The 19,885-nt window shown below is 38.5% G+C and overlaps 1 protein-coding gene and 2 long non-coding RNA genes across 3 annotated transcripts; 2 read left to right on the plus strand and 1 right to left on the minus strand.

Moving 5' to 3' along the window:
• Positions 1-16: 16 nt before the first annotated feature.
• On the plus strand, positions 17-2,262 carry LOC124255700. The gene is made up of 2 exons (XR_006892731.1): positions 17-908; positions 1,049-2,262. It is a non-coding gene; the product is annotated as an uncharacterized LOC124255700 (long non-coding RNA).
• A 2-nt stretch (positions 2,263-2,264) lies between these two features.
• LOC124255699 lies at positions 2,265-8,354 on the minus strand. Its single transcript, XM_046689606.1, has 4 exons — positions 8,192-8,354; positions 7,156-7,283; positions 5,860-5,997; positions 2,265-2,604 (listed from the first exon to the last, which is right to left on the minus strand). The coding sequence occupies exons 2-4, from the start codon at positions 7,273-7,275 to the stop codon at positions 2,536-2,538; spliced, it is 327 nt and encodes a 108-aa protein (XP_046545562.1). The 5' UTR covers positions 7,276-7,283; positions 8,192-8,354; the 3' UTR covers positions 2,265-2,535.
• A 3,628-nt stretch (positions 8,355-11,982) lies between these two features.
• LOC124255707 lies at positions 11,983-12,818 on the plus strand. Its single transcript, XR_006892732.1, has 2 exons — positions 11,983-12,559; positions 12,664-12,818. It is a non-coding gene; the product is annotated as an uncharacterized LOC124255707 (long non-coding RNA).
• The last annotated feature ends 7,067 nt before the right edge of the window (positions 12,819-19,885 follow it).

A 19,885-nucleotide genomic window follows, 5' to 3' on the forward strand; every position in this document is an offset into this window, starting at 1 on the left:
TTATAGTATGTAGCACTGGACCAACCATTTAGTATATCAAGTGTATTCCAGTATATCTGAAGCCAGCCAAACTTCCAGTATATCAGTGTAGCACTGAAACAAACCAGTCTTCCAGTAGATATAAGTGTAGCACTGAGACAAACCAACCTTTTAGTATATCAGTGTAGCATGTAGACCAACCTGACAGTATATCAATGTACTGTTGAGATTGACCAAGGAATGGTTTTATTGATTATATGTAGCATCAAGACCTACTAACCCCTACCTTGATACAGAGGAAAAGAGATTTAGTGGCAGATGGGAGAGTGCCTACCCTTCAGTTTCGAAGCAAATGAAACATACATCAAAAACTTTATAATGGATTGGGTATATCTAATGAATAACTCATTTGGTGATATATATACTACTGAAAAGAATCTAAAGAAGTTCTTTAACTTCTTTTGAGCAAAGTATTTCAACCAAATCACAGTATTATAACATGCAAATCATAAAATGCCTCCCTCGTCCAAAAACTGTAACACTACTTACAGTATATCAGTACGTATCACCCCATCAACTTCTAAACAGTGCTACATTTTGTCATTGTATACTGATGTTGTAGATTGTTGCTAACCCAATGAAACAAAGGTTTATCTGCTGGCTGTATACAAAGTTATACATGACATAGGTGTGATATAGCTCACTTATCTCACTCACCCAGTTCATCATCATTAACTCATGATTTTGTGTGGGGTATTTTCCAGTTTGATGTATACCCCAGTGTTTCTTGTTAAAAGCTGCGCTCAGCAATGATCCAGATACATGATGGCATCATGTAAGTAATCACGTCTAGACCAGATAAACTGGTTTGTCTTGCACTGATAATGGCAAATGCTTCAACTTAATGTTTGCACAAATACATGACAGTTGTAAAAGTATTGAATGGTTAAAAGCGAAGACCGAGGTTCGATTCCCCACATGAGCACAATGTCTTAAGCCCATTTCTGGTGTCCCCTAGCCCGTGATGTTGCTGGAATATTGCTAAAGCGGCAAAACTAAACTCAGTCAGTCTAAGTCTAAATGATTGCCCCTGATAAGGACAATGAGGGAGGAAAGGACCATTTCAACTGGAATATTTATTACATTGACGTGCCCTTTTGTTGTGTTTAAATTTTGTTGTTTCATTAATGCACTTCATTATTATACTACTCCACTTTTGAAAATGATATTTTATCTCTTTGTGGTACACGTTTAATTATTCTTTTCAAAGGTGAGGTAGTATATATGGCAACATGAGGCAGCTCTTCTGACTTCACCATTAAAACTACCTCACATACTTGTTGTACTGACAGAGGGAGCAGGTGAAAAGTTTGATACCTAATTTCTCACCCCACCAAAAAAAAGGAAAAAGAAAGAAAAATGGATAATCAGAGCTTTTTGTTTATTGACTTGAACTGCAAAACCTCAAAAAAGTTGTTTTTGTTTGATTGAAACTGTGCAGGTCTCTTTAACCTCCCTGCCTCCTAAACTAAGGTAGAACTAAGCTGAAATATTATGTTTAAAAATTACGAGGGGTGTGTGTGTTTCCATTGATTTTGTACATGACATGCAGTGGGGGTCACTTACTTTGCACTAATTATTCAGAATGGAACCAATCAAACTATTCGGGTATATGCTCTATATGATCTTCTATGTATAAGAATCTCCTTGTAATGCCAGCGATACAAGGTGAAACTATTTGTCATGAGATCAGGTCTACCTCCTATGTATATGAAGAAAGCTGAGGTCCTCTGTATGTATAACCTTCAAATATATGGTCATCAAAACCATGTTTCCTGCTATCTGAAGACTGGATAAGTTGGGTGTGTGTATATTAAACCTTGCACAGTTTAACATGGAGGATATAATCTCGTATTCCATGTCCGGTGAGTTTCATTTGAAACATACATGTAGAAATAGAAGTACTTAACATGTGTGGGTGTTATATTTACATTATTTTGTTGTTATGTGTTTCTTGTCCCTACAATTATGATAAAGTTAAATGTGTTTATGGTCTCTTGTGTTATAATAGTGTGGACACTACTTTAAGAACTTGAAGATGTATGCAAGGAAAGTGTGAATTAGATCCAAGTGAAATGTTATTTATCTCTGTTATGGGTTATATATATTTTCTGTTTCAATTATTGTTTACTGAAAACAAGCATGACAATTATGATAAAACAATTTGTTTTCTGCAACTTTAGTAGTGTTGAATGAATAGAAATACAACAAATGTAAACAAAATATTTGAGTTTTGTTTTTATTTCTGTATTTTATACAGGACATGAAAATATTGATAAACAGGAAACATTTTACTCCTTTCAATTTCTGCTGCTGATCTAATACAACCCAAAAACTTGATGAAAATCCTGAGAAATGCACTGGGAACATTTGTAAGTTCCATATTCACCAGTTAAGTGAATTTGTATTAATGGAGGTGATGAGAACTCTATGCCTTGTTGCTTTGAACTGAAGTCCTCCACTGGAAATACTACTGGGTCCACAACTTTTCTTCATTTAGAAGTTCTGTTGATAAAGACAGCCTTTGAAAGAATTGAGTCGCACATCCACTTCACCTTCCTCCAACTGAAAACACAAGATTTGTAATTTCTCTCAAGATTGGTCACAAATATAAAAAAAATATACTGAAATAGTAGAGTATATATACAAGTTAAAATCCAGGGTTTGTCATTCCTTCCATCCTCTTGCACTCTCCTCCACATCTCCATGTCATCAGGGATAATCTACAACAGGGATAGGTCACTCGCTTGCTTTCTTTACCATTTGTACTATTTGGCGTGTGCCTCATCATGCTCCAAGCGCACACAGTGACTTGGTTCGTTCCCAGCACAACTTCGGCTGCGTTTAACAGTACATCAGCCAGTTTATTGTATCAGTCGGAATTTTACAATGAATGAATGAATGAAGAGCAAGAATTATATGTGAATGAATGAAAGAAATAATGAACAAAAGAAATACATATGTGAATGAATGAATAAATAAATGATACACCACGGCCATCCCTCCCCAAACATATTAAAGAACGCAAAACTATCGCTAGAACACATAAAAATCTACTTTGAGACATTTTTTACATTTCAGATATCTTATTGCATGTGTGGAATGGCATGGACATTGACAGAATGTTAACTGACACTGTCACACACCCCTTAAAAACAGAAAGTTTAGAACTATCACAAAGCGTTGTAAACACCTTTCCAGTTTTGTCAAATACTAAGATCAACAAGAAAGAAAGAAGTTTTAGAACTATAACACTCAAGCATCACAAGCATAAATGGCGGATCAGAACAGATCGTCGATATGTCATATTTATCACACACCTCAAATACACCCTAAATTTTGTTTTTAAATATATAACTATCACTATTACTTGCAAACACCTTTCACCTGATGGTATATTCCCCTCATAAATATTAAAGGTGTATGTGAAAGATGTTTTAGAACAATAACTAGAAACACTCAAACAACGCCCTGTAGTATATAAATGGCAGATAGGCGATATGTCATATTTTTCACACACCTCAAATACACCCTAACAATTTTTTTTAGTTATAAAACTATCACTATTACTTGCAAACACCTTTCAACTAAAGGTATATTTCCCTTTTAAAAGAAGTTTTTAGCGATAGAATTTAGTCTTTCTTTGCTGTGTACCGAGAATTGAAGCCAGTGAGCTACAACATGCCGACTTGAAACTTTACTACAAATCTACTGTACTAATACTGACACTAATAACAATTATTTGACTTAAAATGAAGTGACAGAATAGGTAACTTATCTTCTATATGTAGGTTTTTAGTTTTCACAACACTCAGCGAATGTAATCAGCTGTTGAAAATAAACCTGGCTCAATCTTAAAAACTACGCTGCCGCCATATTGGCTACACTGGTCACGTGACGAGCCGAGGCATACGCTTAGGGGCTTTTCGAGGAGTGACCACTCCCCCTTATATAGTCTCCCTTATGTCATGTAACAAACAAATTGATATAAAATTAATAAATTCTGTTCACAATGAATGACATGAAAACATATTGTTTCTGAGAATAATGAATAACTGGTGGCAGGGGTGGAAATAACTTTAAAATTGCTAGTGTACTCTGGTAAAGTGGCACATGTAAAATCACTTGCCCTGATAATTTGTCCACTGTACTGGCCATTTTCTTGTTGATTTTTTAAATAAACAATATAATTAACATTGGAAAGTCAACTGGACACTGGTACAGTGTGATATACAAATTTGCTTGCCCGACAGAAAAAAACACTGGACTCGGACGTCGGGCAATGGGTTATTTCCACCCCTGGGTGGTAATGATAACATATAATAAATGGCAACACACTGTTTCTACTGTCTCAGGTTCTAAGATAGGTTAATATTGTCAAATGAAGGAATATGTGTGGAGTAAGCAATTAACTATCCTCAACATCTCTGAATAGTAGCTAAATATGACTTGTATTGTGACACTATGGATTAACAACACTTAACCCATTAACAAGAAAGTGTTGAATTATTCAACTGTTTGAATATTTCAACACTGATTTATCTTCAAACTAACATTGATATCCTATCAATAACTCAGATGCTTGATGGGCATATAGAAGTTGGAAGGTAACATAACAACGTATGGTATGGATTTACAACTCCTTTTATATTTACAACATGACATTTCTGGGCTACTTCTTGCCCCTTATCAGGTGAATGAGAGAATATGATTCGTTTATATAATGAAAGGATATACATTGATTGGAAGCCACTTGTGAAAACAGTAATTGGAAAACGCACATCAAAGCATGTAACAGTAATTTGGAGAAGCATGGGAAAACATGTACACTGAATTGGAAGCATATTTTTCTATGCACCAAGCATACTACATAACTTAATACTGAGAGTACACAGGAGATCAGCAGACCAGCAAATGGTCAGACAGGATGCCTGTCAATTCATTTAGACAAGGCAAGGTGAGACGAGGGTGAGTTCAGGTAAGGTAAGGTGAAATGGGACGAAACACTGCATTAAACACCACTTCACTTTTAAGCAATGTGCTTGGAAATGTGTTTGTGGATGCTTGTAGTAGCCCGGACTTACTAATGGTTTTATAGTGCTCACTCATTGAGATATCAACAGTGTAACATGGATATCCCACTGAGAACACTACAGTGACACCTGACTACAAGTCATTGTGCTACCCCTTAATGTTGGGCCGAACAAGACAACAAGTACACTCTTTTATCATCATCTGATATCATGCAGTCTGGGATTGCTCCACTTCCTGATCAGGGTCCTATCCACTAAACCAGGGATTGGTTCATTCTGACAAGGGACACAGACGAGACAGTTTTCATCACGTCTTCCAAGGCTGTGCACTGATTTTCTCCCTTGTGCTTTGTCTCTCTTATAAGTGAGTTAGTTTTGTGCCACCCAACAATATTCCAGCTATATGTAATAATCTAGTCTGGACCAGACAATTCAATGATCAACAGTATGAGCATCGATCTACACAACTGGGATACGATGATAAACCCCCAGAACAAACCCAGTCAGTGAGCCTGACCACCCGACTCCTATTACAGTCTCCTCTTACAACACGCATGGGTTACTGAAGATCAATTCTAACCTGCATCTTCATGGGTGTCTCTCTTATAAATTATTGGCTCCATATGAACTTGGACATATTTGTTGTCCATCACAAACATTTATTCCACACCACGATATGGTGACAGAACTATAAAATTGAGCCAGAGTCCACAAGTGATCTTGGCTCTAAGATGATTGTAGCACATGATTGTAGTACTTCTGACTCGTACAGATCTACAACATTTACCTCATCAGCACCATACAGTTCATCATAGCACTTCTCGGCCATGCACTGACGCAGACACTTGATGAAGTCCAGACTCCCCTTCCCTTCACATACTCCAGCTCGTTCACATCTGTCTTTCACTTGCTTGTAACGCTTGTCCTGGAAACAGGATACACAAATAAGACTTGCCACATATTCCAGACTTGCATGGGCTTTCTTTGAAATATTTGTTTAAAAGTCTGTATGACAGAGTAATCGTAACCCTAATGTTAAATTTAGAGATTAATGGAAGTCCCTAGATTGTACATATAATGTACATTCAAGATCAGCAGGCACCGCCTTACTTCTTTACACTGACTACAAACTACAATGACACAGTACATTTCAAAGGAAAAATGAAATTTTTATTCCACACATCACATCATGTATAATCATTATTTCTGGAAATATTTATTTGTCATGTCAAACAATACTTTAAAGGCAATCTGTAAATAATCAAAAGGATGTGATGATATACATGTACAACCAAACCACTGAGTTGGAGCATGTAATCTGTGAGCTGCCTCTTACAGCAACAGTCCTTGCTGTTGATCAATTCTAACATGATCTGTCACATCCACTAGCACAATGTAACTTAGCATACATTAACTTGAAGGTAAAGTTTATAAAAGCACTTAGTTCATTAGCATTTCAATATGCATAAACATTTGTGTTACTAGTCCAACACTAGCAAAATTCAGGACTAGTGATATTTCCCTTTTGACTGCCTCTTTTAGTTTTACATTAAGTAAATGGCAACTCTGTACCATTTCATGATCACTTGTTCAAATAAATATCTAATTCTGTGACGATTTGCAGGGATTTACGGGACACGAATTCCTGCGTCCTATACAAATAAAAATTGACAATGGATGTAATGAAATTATTAGCGTGTCCACAGGGATGCAGGAAAAATCCCAATACTTTGTGTAAAAATTTCGATCAAGTAACACTAAGTTATCACTGATTCTGCTACTAGCCGGGTTATGGTATCATTTCCAATTTAATTACTGTAACAATGTGATGATCATGATACGCAATACAGTCACAGTAACTGAATTACAACGATATTACAACATAGAATTAATGATAATTGATTTTGTAGTCCAGGACCCCTGAAAATTAAAAGTATGAGTCCCACTGACTCCCAGGGACCCTCAAATACAGGACTCAAGGTAAACCCCTGGATTTGTGTCCTAAAACTGAACAAACACACCCAAAGAACTATAAAATCAATGGAATAAGTCATTATTAACTTCTTATCCTGACAATACTTACATCTCTTTTCTTCTTGTAGCTGTACCTCTTAAAGGTGTACTCCACTCCGCTGACAAGTACCAGCTCCAGCAAGAGGGACAGGCACAGTAGGTATACCAAGAGCTTTAACACACCCTTCATTATTCAATCTGTCAGCAAAACAAATTAAACTAAGTGAAAAAATGCAAGTTATATTTTGCTACATTTGAATGTAAAAGTACAATAACCACTAATGTTCCACTTCAACACCCAAACATCATGGAATACAACTATGGAGACCATTGTGTCTCAATAATACAAAGGCCTTTCTCTGCACTAACAGTTTGAAAAAAAAAAGACTCCGCCGTTCATGTGATATTGTCAATCTAAGGGTTTTGTATCATCTCTGCAAGGCTAATAAGTTAATCAAATTAGACCACAGGCTCTATCACATTTACAAAGAGACCCAATAGCTTGACTTGATGCACATATACAGTAACCATTCATCTTAGCAAATCTTAAATATTTGTACAGATTTCCCTCAAAATACATTGAATCAATTAACTAAAATCTGTGATATAAAATTAATAACCCACACATTACAGATTTCCTTCAATCTATATTGCATTTATCACTCACAGGCAAGGGACAGCTGACCCACAGACTTACTCACAAGGAATCCAAAGGATCATAAATTGGTGTTTGATTGAAAAGGTGTACATAGACTCAAAAGTTGTAACAGGGTGTTTGATTAAAAAAGGTAGACTCAGGAACTTTAGGATTGAAGAGGCATGATCAGCAAAGCAAGAGCCACCCGCAGGAAGCTATGCCAACATTCACACTATAAGACCATAGGCGCTTGACTCTGATATGTTTATAAGTATGACCTATAGATCTATAGATCTTATATCTTATATATATAGGTCATACTTATAAACATATCAGAGTCAAGCACCTATGTATAAGACATGCAACTGAAGATAATAAACTTGGTGAATCCCATATGTAAATTTTAGTTTAACAATATTATACCCCTTGTCTACTATATCGGAAACCTTATACAGAAGTGAGTTCTCACCTATGATTTCTATACAAAGTTTAACTTTTTGTTATCCATGTTCTATGTCATCTTCGGCAATGTTCTACCAAGGCATCTAATCTAGATTGGAGACATAATTATGCTGCAATGTTGATATGTAAACTCCTCACACCGCCATGTTACAAAGCCTATCATGTCGAGTTAAAAACTTTGGTTTCGTATATTTCAATTTTCATATCCTACAAACATCAGTGACTAGGGTAGTTAGTAATTATAGTGAGGATTATATATTATAATAAAAGAATTTTCAACGCAGTGGTAACAATATGTACGAAACTGCGACAGGTGCACGAACTTCACAGCTACAAACACTTGCAGTTAGACGTTGGGGGAGGCTCACTTTTTCAACTCTTGGAAATATGGTGCGTTTGTTATTTTCTGTCGTGTTCTTCAAGTTAGTGTAATCATGTTATTTTGTTGAACAAACTGGTTAGATTACTGGTACGTTGTAGCACGTTTAAAACATCTATCTTGTATAACCGATCGGTGGGTCGGGGGTTAGCCGATAGTCAGTCAAGACATGATGCAGAAACACATCGCGGCGCTCGGCTAGGTAAAGGTCAATTCAGATATGTTTGTAACTTTGACTTTGAGGTCTGTGGGAGTATATCACTATATTAAATTTAAACCATGCCACCTGAATATAGCCTTAACCTTCATTTGTGGATATAAGGGAAGCGCGGGAAAAATCATGTTTTAAAAGCACGATTTCATTTTGTATACTCACTGATTATTTTATTCATAGATTCAGCAAATTGAAAATGCCTAATATTCCACTCGTGAATGAAACGTTTGTTTACCGAAGCCATTTGCAATCATCACCTATTCATGTGCAAAAAAAATTGATGAATTTAGATTCTGAATATATATTTTTCCTTATCATTAAAATGAAGGGGGGGTGGGTATGGATGTAAGTCTTACTACTGAGATTATATGACGCCTTCCCACGTAACCCAGCAAGAACTGAAGATAGGACAATCGAACGATAAAAGCAGACAGGTGTTGCTCACTACTGCTGAAGGGGTCGTCGGCACAGGTACTACAGATATGTACCCCAGGTACATTTCTGTATATAGTAATGTACCCTAAACAAAGCCAAACTACAGAAATGTACCCGGCACCTTACACGGACGACGAGTGCATATTTCGCAAACCAAAACCGAAACTATGTAGTAGTTCATGTTAACTGATTGCAAATCTTATTGTGCTCTGCGAAATATTCATTACTGCGTATGGTCGTTTCTTAGAACGCAATCAAATGCATCTAATTACAACCGTATCTTGATTCCAATCAAGAAAACAACACACTGCGGAATGGAATCGTCCAGGGGTACGTTCTGTATTCTTATTTTGGCTAGGATACTTTTCCGTACATAGAAGCGTACCTGAGGTACACATCTGTATAGTACCCGTGCCAACGAACCCTTCAGCCTCACTACCCTGACTGATCACAGTGCTGACACACTCATCCCGGCAATTGAGAAGCATGTTGTGAAAGGGACCACAGTCATAATGGATGGCTGGAAAGCTACTGGCTGCCGAACAGTTATTGCCATATTTTAGTGGCATTTACAAATTTCATCGCCGTTTGTTAAATGAATGAAACAGAATTAATTACGATATATTCACCAATGTCTCCAGTATGTTCACTGCTGCTGATCGTGTTTTTATATAATGCGGTGGAAGGGAATCTTGGCAGTACAAATAGGAGTTTTCTCCCAACAAACTAATAGTTATCGCCATTTCAGAATTTCTCATGTCATTCGTGAAATAATATATTTTTATGCCATAAAGTAACCTGGAATAATTGACTGTGTGTCTAGTTGAGTGTTTGTTTTTACAGTAGATTGATACTAAGTTAAATTTTTTATATAGGGTTCATAACTTTATCTTTATTTTTCCACTTATGTTACTTAACGTGAAGAATTTTCTTTTGCTGTCCTTTATTGTTCTCAAATACTGTGGAAAAAATTACCAGAATTGTAGCTAACAGGAACTGCGCAGGCATGATACTGATGTATTGGCAATAACTGTTATGAATACAGGAATACAGAAGGCCTTCTATGATTCTTACTATGTGGAGTACATCTTTGGGGACCCGGGAGTGATCTGTTTACTTTCATGTTGTTCATACATCAAAGTGAGATAACTGATGAACATCTTAAAATATATTTTTGTTTAATTTTCAGTTAGTTTGAAAGAAGGATGAAGAAACAGTGGCTTGCCATTCATCAAATCCAGAATCCGTTATATAACAGTTGAGGTACAGATACATGCGTAACCCTGCACACTGTGTCTCACTCTGATTCACCAACTGGATCATACAGAACGCATGACAGGAAACTAGGCCAGGTTACAGGCTGTGGTCACATAACACTCCTGGTGAAAGCTCTCCAAAAGACACTTAACATGCTATCTATATCTGTGGATAATTTGGATGTAGTTAAGACCGATTTCCTGAACCCTTCTACTGAAGATGCAGCCCCAGAGTTAGGTGAAATACTCAAGAATGACATGCATGGTGTACATTACAAGGACAATGTGGCCCAGGATGAGTGGGAAAAGACAAATTTCCTGCCAGGAAAGGTGGACATTTATTCTGATTTGAATATCCAGTTTGAATGTCTTCTGAAGAAGAGGAGTCAGTGGTTGTAATTGTACTGCCAGTCTGCCCATGTGTAGTAATAGCTTTATGGTCAATAATGGTATTCTTTAATAGTAGCAGTGTTCCTAAAGTATGTTGAAGGGATAACATTACTTTTGTACTTAAACTGTTGTCTAGTTTGTCATGTTACTGATGTGTAACTTTATGCTACATGGCTGTATTGTAGACTACGGTTACATGGCTCAACATGTGTATGTGGTTATATGAGACCATATAATAGATGATTGTATTGCACACTCGCTCGAGGGCCGTCCCTCTATTATATGGTCTCTGGTTATATATATGATCATGAAATACTAATCACACAAGACCAGGGTTGGTGTGTGACAGGGAACTCAGAGGCACTGCTGTGTCATGTGGTGGTATAATGTACATATTGTATAGATATGATCATGTATGTCCCAGTGTAGACAAGTGCCAGGGTTGGTGTGTGACAGGGAGCTCAGAGGCACTGCTGTATGTGTGGTTATAATGTACATATTGTATATATGTAGCAGGGCGTGGAGTCATCCCACAGATGACATCCTTACCTTGTCAGCTTGCTGACGGGGTTAACCTCTTTGGTCATGTAAGTCCCAGTGTAGACAACTACCGGGGTTGGTGTGTGACAGGGAGCTCAGAGGCACTGCTGTCTGTGTGGTGGTGTTATAATGTACATATTGTATATATGATCATGTATGTCCCAGTGTAGACAACAACCAGGGTTGGTGTGTGACAGGGAACTCAGAGGCACTGCTGTGTCATCATGTATGTCCCAGTGTGGTGTTATAATGTACATATTGTATATGGTGTTCAATGTACATATTGTCCCAGTGTAGACAACAACCAGGGTTGGTGTGTGACAGGGAACTCAGAGGCACTGCTGTGTGTGGTGGTGTTATAATGTACATATTGTATATATGATCATGTAAGTCCCAGTGTAGACAGCTGCCAGGGTTGGTGTGTGACAGGGAACTCAGAGGCACTGCTGTGTGTCATGTGGTGTTATAATGTACATATTGTATATATGATCATGTATGTCCCAGTGTAGACAACTACCAGGGGTTGGTGTGTGACAGGGAACTCAGAGGCACTGCTGTGTCATGTGGGTGTTATAATGTACATATTGTATAGATATGATCATGTATGTCCCAGTGTAGACAACTACCGGGTTGGTGTGTGACAGGGAACTCAGAGGCACTGCTGTGTGTGTTGGTGTTATAATGTACATATTGTATAGATATGATCATGTATGTCCCAGTGTAGACAACTACCAGGGTTGGTGTGTGACAGGGAACTCAGAGGCACTGCTGTGTGTGGTGGTGTTATAATGTACATATTGTATATATGATCATGTATGTCCCAGTGTAGACAACTACCAGGGTTGGTGTGTGACAGGGAACTCAGAGGCACTGCTGTGTCATGTGGTGTTATAATGTACATATTGTATAGATATGATCATGTATGTCCCAGTGTAGACAACTACCAGGGTTGGTGTGTGACAGGGAACTCAGAGGCACTGCTGTGTCGTGTGGTGTTATAATGTACATATTGTATATATGATCATGTATGTCCCAGTGTAGACAACTACCAGGGTTGGTGTGTGACAGGGAGCTCAGAGGCACTGCTGTCATGTGGTGGTGTTATAATGTACATATGGTATAGATATGATCATGTATGTCCCAGTGTAGACAACTACCAGGGTTGGTGTGTGACAGGGAACTCAGAGGCACTGCTGTGTGTGGTGGTGTTATAATGTACATATGGTATATATGATCATGTATGTCCCAGTGTAGACAGCTGCGAGGGTTTTTCTTTAATGTACAGGTAACTCTGAGGCAGAGCAGTATGATTTGGGGCCTTTTTCTGTTCTAATGTACAATTTGCATCCATATCTTTTAGTATGAACAAACACTGGGAGATTTGACTCTGAATCCTGTTTCAATAAATTTTATGCCACTATTTCATAATGTCCTTTTTCTATGCATAGATCTTCTGAATATATCATGGAGAGTGAAGAATTTTCAACAGTTTTTCCAAGCAACCTACATCTTAGATATGTAAAGTCACCATATGGTCATAAACAGACCTTATAGTATTGTGAATTGGGTATAGTACATAGAGCTTGTTTTAAAGTGTTTAACACCAAATAAGAATAATGTGCATACAATAAAATCTCCATAGGCACATTGATAAGCTGACTAATGTTGAGGAAGAGTGAGTGAGTTTAGTTTTACACCGCACTCCACAATATTCCAGCTAAATGGCAGCGGTCTGTAAATAGTCAAGCCTGGACCAGACAATCCAGTGATCAACAGCATGAGCATCAACCTATGTCAACCAGGGCGAGCCTGACCACTGGAGTCGCCTCTTAGGACAAGCGTGGGTTACTGAAGATCAATTCTAACCCACATCTTCACGGGTCTGTTGAAGGTTTTTCAAGTAAGAGTATTTCATACCGACAAATTAATGTGGAAGTGATAACCTGTTACAGTTGTTTTCAGAATCAGTTATCACTGTGAACATGAGCTAGATGCAAGTAGATGGAATAGACAGACTCTTCCCAGATGGACATAAACTGCAAGTTGATTGGAGATAACCCTTTACCTGAAACACATGTATATACAACTTGTTAGTGAATCTGTCTTCACCTTTGTGAACTATTTAGAAGATAACCTCATCATTAACTGTATGTGTTAACTGCAAGTTGATTGGACATATAGATAACCCTTTACCCTAGTACTATATAACATATAGTATAGGGTAGGGTCAACTTGTCTTTCTAGTGAATCTGACTTCTCACCTGTGTAACCAAAAACTCATTGACTATATAGAACACATAGTGAAGTGAGAAAAAATATAACACAGCTTCATGGATGACTATGGTTTAAACCAGGAGCTCTTATACATAACTCTGTACTTTTTTTATTTACTCTCCGACTTCTCTCATGTCTGTGTGGCCCACTCACTCTCCGCTCACTAAACTCACTCTCCAACTTCTATGCCAGTCAGTCAGCATACTGATGTGCTCAACATGAAGGTTTTACTGCTGGTCTACTCTATACATGAGTACCAGAATGACTTATACAAATAAAAAAAATCCTGATGTACATTTACCTCATTTTACAAATCAATAACATCATGCAGAAAAGGGCTAAATGTCATCATTTCACCTGTTGGATCTATATTTAAGTTTATGGAATGCTACTTTGCAATTTCACAATGTGGATCTATATTATTGATGTTTCAGAGCTACTACTTGCACTTTCACCATCTGTATTAAAGTTTCAGGGATGGATCTGTATTAAAGTTTCAGGGATGCTACTTGCACTTTCACCAGGTGGATCTGTATTAAAGTTTCAGGGATGCTACTTGCACTTTCACCAGGTGGATCTGTATTAAAGTTTCAGGGATGCTACTTGCACTTTCACCAGGTGGATCTGTATTAAAGTTTCAGGGATGCTACTTGCACTTTCACCAGGTGGATCTGTATTAAAGTTTCAGGGATGCTACTTGCACTTTCACCAGGTGGATCTGTATTAAAGTTTCAGGGATGCTACTTGCACTTTCACCAGGTGGATCTGTATTAAAGTTTCAGGGATGCTACTTGCACTTTCACCAGGTGGATCTGTATTAAAGTTTCAGGGATGCTACTTGCACTTTCACCAGGTGGATCTGTATTAAATTTTCAGGGGATGCTAGGTGGATCTGTATTAAAGTTTCAGGGATGCTACTTGCACTTTCACCATGTGGATCTGTATTAAAGTTTCAGGGATGCTACTTGCACTTTCACCAGGTGGATCTGTATTAAAGTTTCAGGGATGCTACTTGCACTTTCACCAGGTGGATCTGTATTAAAGTTTCAGGGATGCTACTTGCACTTTCACAGGTGGATCTGTATTAAAGTTTCAGGGATGCTACTTGCACTTTCACCAGGTGGATCTGTATTAAAGTTTCAGGGATGCTACTTGCACTTTCACTTTCACAGGTGGATCTGTATTAAAGTTTCAGGGATGCTACTTGCACTTTCACCAGGTGGATCTGTATTAAAAGTTTCAGGGATGCTACTTGCACTTTCACCAGGTGGATCTGTATTAAAGTTTCAGGGATGCTACTTGCACTTTCACCAGGTGGATCTGTATTAAAGTTTCAGGGATGCTACTTGCACTTTCACCAGGTGGATCTGTATTAAAGTTTCAGGGATGCTACTTGCACTTTCACCAGGTGGATCTGTATTAAAGTTTCAGGGATGCTACTTGCACTTTCACCAGGTGGATCTGTATTAAAGTTTCAGGGATGCTACTTGCACTTTCACCAGGTGGATCTGTATTAAATTTTCAGGGATGCTACTTGCACTTTCACCAGGTGGATCTGTATTAAAGTTTCAGGGATGCTACTTGCACTTTCACCAGGTGGATCTGTATTAAAGTTTCAGGGATGCTACTTGCACTTTCACCAGGTGGATCTGTATTAAATTTTCAGGGATGCTACTTGCACTTTCACAGGTGGATCTGTATTAAAGTTTCAGGGATGCTACTTGCACTTTCACCAGGTGGATCTGTATTAAAGTTTCAGGGATGCTACTTGCACTTTCACCAGGTGGATCTGTATTAAATTTTCAGGGATGCTACTTGCACTTTCACCATGTGGATCTGTATTAAAGTTTCAGGGATGCTACTTGCACTTTCACAGGTGGATCTGTATTAAAGTTTCAGGGATGCTACTTGCACTTTCACCAGGTGGATCTGTATTAAAGTTTCAGGGATGCTACTTGCACTTTCACCAGGTGGATCTGTATTAAAGTTTCAGGGATGCTACTTGCACTTTCACCAGGTGGATCTGTATTAAATTTTCAGGGATGCTACTTGCACTTTCACCAGTGGATCTGTATTAAAGTTTCAGGATGCTGCACTTTCACAGGTGGATCTGTATAAAAGTTTCAGGGATGCTACTTGCACTTTCACCAGGTGGATCTGTATTAAAGTTTCAGGGATGCTACTTGCACTTTCACCAGGTGGATCTGTATTAAAGTTTCAGGGATGCTACTTGCACTTTCACCAGGTGGATCTGTATTAAAGTTTCAGGGATGCTACTTGCACTTTCACCAGGTGGATCTGTATTAAAGTTTCAGGGATGCTACTTGCACTTTCACCAGGTGGATCTGTATTAAATTTTCAGGGATGCTACTTGCACTTTCACCAGGTGGATCTGTATTAAAAGTTTCAGGGATGCTACTTGCACTTTCACCAGGTGGATCTGTATTAAAGTTTCAGGGATGCTACTTGCACTTTCACCAGGTGGATCTGTATTAAATTTTCAGGGATGCTACTTGCACTTTCACCAGGTGGATCTGTATTAAAGTTTCAGGGATGCTACTTGCACTTTCACCAGGTGGATCTGTATTAAAGTTTCAGGGATGCTACTTGCACTTTCACCAGGTGGATCTGTATTAAAGTTTCAGGGATGCTACTTGCACTTTCACCAGGTGGATCTGTATTAAAAGTTTCAGGGATGCTACTTGCACTTTCACCAGGTGGATCTGTATTAAAGTTTCAGGGATGCTACTTGCACTTTCACCATGTGGATCTGTATTAAAGTTTCAGGGATGCTACTTGCACTTTCACCAGGTGGATCTGTATTAAAAGTTTCAGGGATGCTACTTGCACTTTCACCAGGTGGATCTGTATTAAAGTTTCAGGGATGCTACTTGCACTTTCACCAGGTGGATCTGTATTAAAAGTTTCAGGGATGCTACTTGCACTTTCACCAGGTGGATCTGTATTAAAGTTTCAGGGATGCTACTTGCACTTTCACCAGGTGGATCTGTATTAAAGTTTCAGGGATGCTACTTGCACTTTCACCAGGTGGATCTGTATTAAAAGTTTCAGGGATGCTACTTGCACTTTCACCAGGTGGATCTGTATTAAAGTTTCAGGGATGCTACTTGCACTTTCACCAGGTGGATCTGTATTAAAGTTTCAGGGATGCTACTTGCACTTTCACAGGTGGATCTGTATTAAAAGTTTCAGGGATGCTACTTGCACTTTCACCAGGTGGATCTGTATTAAAGTTTCAGGGATGCTACTTGCACTTTCACCAGGTGGATCTGTATTAAAGTTTCAGGGATGCTACTTGCACTTTCACCAGGTGGATCTGTATTAAAGTTTCAGGGATGCTACTTGCACTTTCACCAGGTGGATCTGTATTAAATTTTCAGGGATGCTACTTGCACTTTCACCAGGTGGATCTGTATTGATGTTTAGGGGCTGCTACTCTTTCAGACCCGTGAAGATCCGGAGTAGAATAGGTCTTCAGCAACCCATGCTTGCCACAAAAGGCGACTATGCTTGTCCTAAGAGGCGACTAACGGGATCGGGTGGTCAGGCTCGCTGACTTGGTTGACACATGTCATCAGTTCCCAATTGCGCAGATCGATGCTCATGCTGTTGATCACTGGATTGTCTGGTCCAGACTAGATTATTTACAGACCGCCGCCATATAGCTGGAATATTGCTGAGCGCGGCGTAAAACTCAACTCACTCACTTGCACTTTCACACAGTGAATGTGTAATGACGTTTTGGGGCTACTTAACCTGAAACGTTGTTACAAGAGACAAACATTGCCTGTGGAAAGTGTTATGTCTTCAATGAAGAAACAGAGTTTATAGAGAACTGTTGGGCGCCATGAACCCGGTAAAGATAAGGGTTTGAATTGCTCTTCACCAACCAACGCTTGTTCTTTGGGACCGGGTTGTCAGGCTTGCTGACTTGGTCCAGATATGCATCGTAAATTGCGTAGATCGATGTTCGAGGTGTCAATCACTGGACTGTCCTCTCTGGAGTCAATTTCTTTTTTTTTGGCAAACCAAACCAATATTAAAATGGTAACCGTAACATATTTTACTCTGATTAAAATGAAACCAAATTGAAATTGTATTTGGTAACAATTCACTTGCAATCTGAGAGGAATAAGAAAGAAATACCCCAACAACATGAATATAAGCAATGCCGGAAAGTATGGTCACCATGACTACGCCACCAATCTGATTGTCACTCAGTTCTCAAATAATGAGTTCTCAAATTACTGTGATTGTGTGAACCACTGGCAACCACATCAATACCTGGTGTAGCAACCCTTTCACGGATAACATCTGCCAACCTCCTTCTCATCCTGGTAATGAAGAGTCGAATTCTCAGCATCGGAATCCACTGCCATTCCTCGGGGAGTGCCTGTGTTAAATGATGCAGATTTTGAACAAGAGGATCACCAGCACGAACACAGAGTCCAAGAGAATCCAAAATTGCCGGCGCAATTCTTCGGGTCAAGGGATTTCGTCTAAAGACGCATTAGAACTCCGCCATCACGGTCATTGGTCTTTCTCGCCAAAGGGTTGATCAACTCAGCTAGCTCACTACATAATACACTTGCGGTCGCCATATATAACTGATACCCAGATAGCATTGATATGTGGGCCCATAGTTGGCCCATAATTCCCGGCTTTGTTGGCCTATGGTTGTCAAACTGACGATGGGCCCACTTGGATATGCTCCTCGGCTTCACAGTGGCCCATCATGTTGGCCCAGTGTTGGGCCAACGAATGGAAATCCACACTAAACCATAGCCCATACTTGGCCCAACGTAGTGATTTTGTTGGCCTTATGTTGGCACCACCGTGTTTCAACATTTAGCTCTTTCTTGACCTTTGTACTAAACCATGGCCCATACTTGGCTCTTTCCTGACCTCTGCAATCAAGAACATATATAAACAACAGAACAAGTTAATCAAGTGAACTATTTAATTCTTTTTTATATACTTGTTATTTGAACAGTATATTGTATTTCCCGATATGCCGATCAAACAATGTTTGACACATATATCTGGTATGATGATGTTTATCAATATTGGTTGTGAAGATGAATAAAAGAGAGAGTTGTATCTGGAGTGTAACTGACAGACACATAATATTAATAAAGTAAACAGTACTAAACACAATCAATTCAAATAATTTAAAATGAAAAAAGATTTATCAAAGCAGTTAAAACAGGCTACCCAAAGAAAAAAGTCAATTAAATCTTTCATCTGCTCAATCAATTTCCTTCCAATGCAGTTTGTGTCAGTTTCTTTAACTAAATGATGATTTAAACCAATTATTTCACAATATATTCACAATATTCAGTATCACAGAACTAACAATGCCTCCGGAAATGTAGTGTCGTCTGCTCTCTGAATATCAGCTGAAGCTACCAATGATGACAAGTTTGGTATTCAATTTGGAGAAAAAAACGCTGTAAAATTCACTGCATCATAGTTGAAAGACAGGGAAATAGATTCTGTCATTTTTCCTGTGTAATTATTTCAACTTTCATCAAAATCTTAGTACGAACACATGGCTATAAATGGCTGTGTGCTCACTCTTTTAATCACAATGTTGGGCCAACGTGGAGCCAACTTTGTGAAATAGATGTAAGATCAAGGAAAATAGGCAGAGTTTTTCAAATATTAGCCCACTGTTGGACCAATGTGTTCAAAGCCACGGTTACTTTTAAGTCATTCAGATAACGTTGGGCCAATCTTGTCAAACCGCCTGCCAACCAACTACCCATATACCAATATTGGCCCAACAAACCTTTGCTATCTGGGTATTACCGGGAATCCTCGTATTTAAGCCCTGGGCATATTTTCGAATTTGACCCATTTCATCTAAGAAACATTTTTCCTGAAATTAAGCCCTGGGGTAACACACAACAAAACTTTGTTCTTTTTAACTTTTAATGGAACGAATCTTATTCCATGAACAAATTCAATCATCTTTTCAATTTAACTATTATAATTTGAGAGAACGCTTTTAAAATTCAAACTGTTCGGTGGAATTATATGTCCATGGAAATGACACACATTAAACGACTCGTCACTAAGCTGTCACCATCTGGTCCTAATCTGTCAGTCATCATCATCGCAATCTTCTGAACTGGAATCCTTGAAAGGGTCGTCACTGAGCACTCTTTGCTTTGTTTAATTGGAATATGT

The sequence above is a fragment of the Haliotis rubra genome, unplaced genomic scaffold (assembly GCF_003918875.1).
Source record: "Haliotis rubra isolate DU_JTF1 unplaced genomic scaffold, ASM391887v1 Scf606, whole genome shotgun sequence".
NCBI lineage: Eukaryota > Metazoa > Mollusca > Gastropoda > Lepetellida > Haliotidae > Haliotis > Haliotis rubra.

Coding starts and splice junctions, on each gene's coding strand:
- LOC124255699 (XM_046689606.1), bottom strand. CDS start 7,275: ATGAAGGGTGTGTTAAAGCTCTTGGTATACCTACTGTGCCTGTCCCTC. Junction 5,998..7,155: donor GCTACAAGAAGAAAAGAGAT/GTAAGTATTGTC, acceptor TCCTGTTTCCAG/GACAAGCGTTACAAGCAAGT. Junction 2,605..5,859: donor AACTGTATGGTGCTGATGAG/GTAAATGTTGTA, acceptor TTGTGTTTTCAG/TTGGAGGAAGGTGAAGTGGA.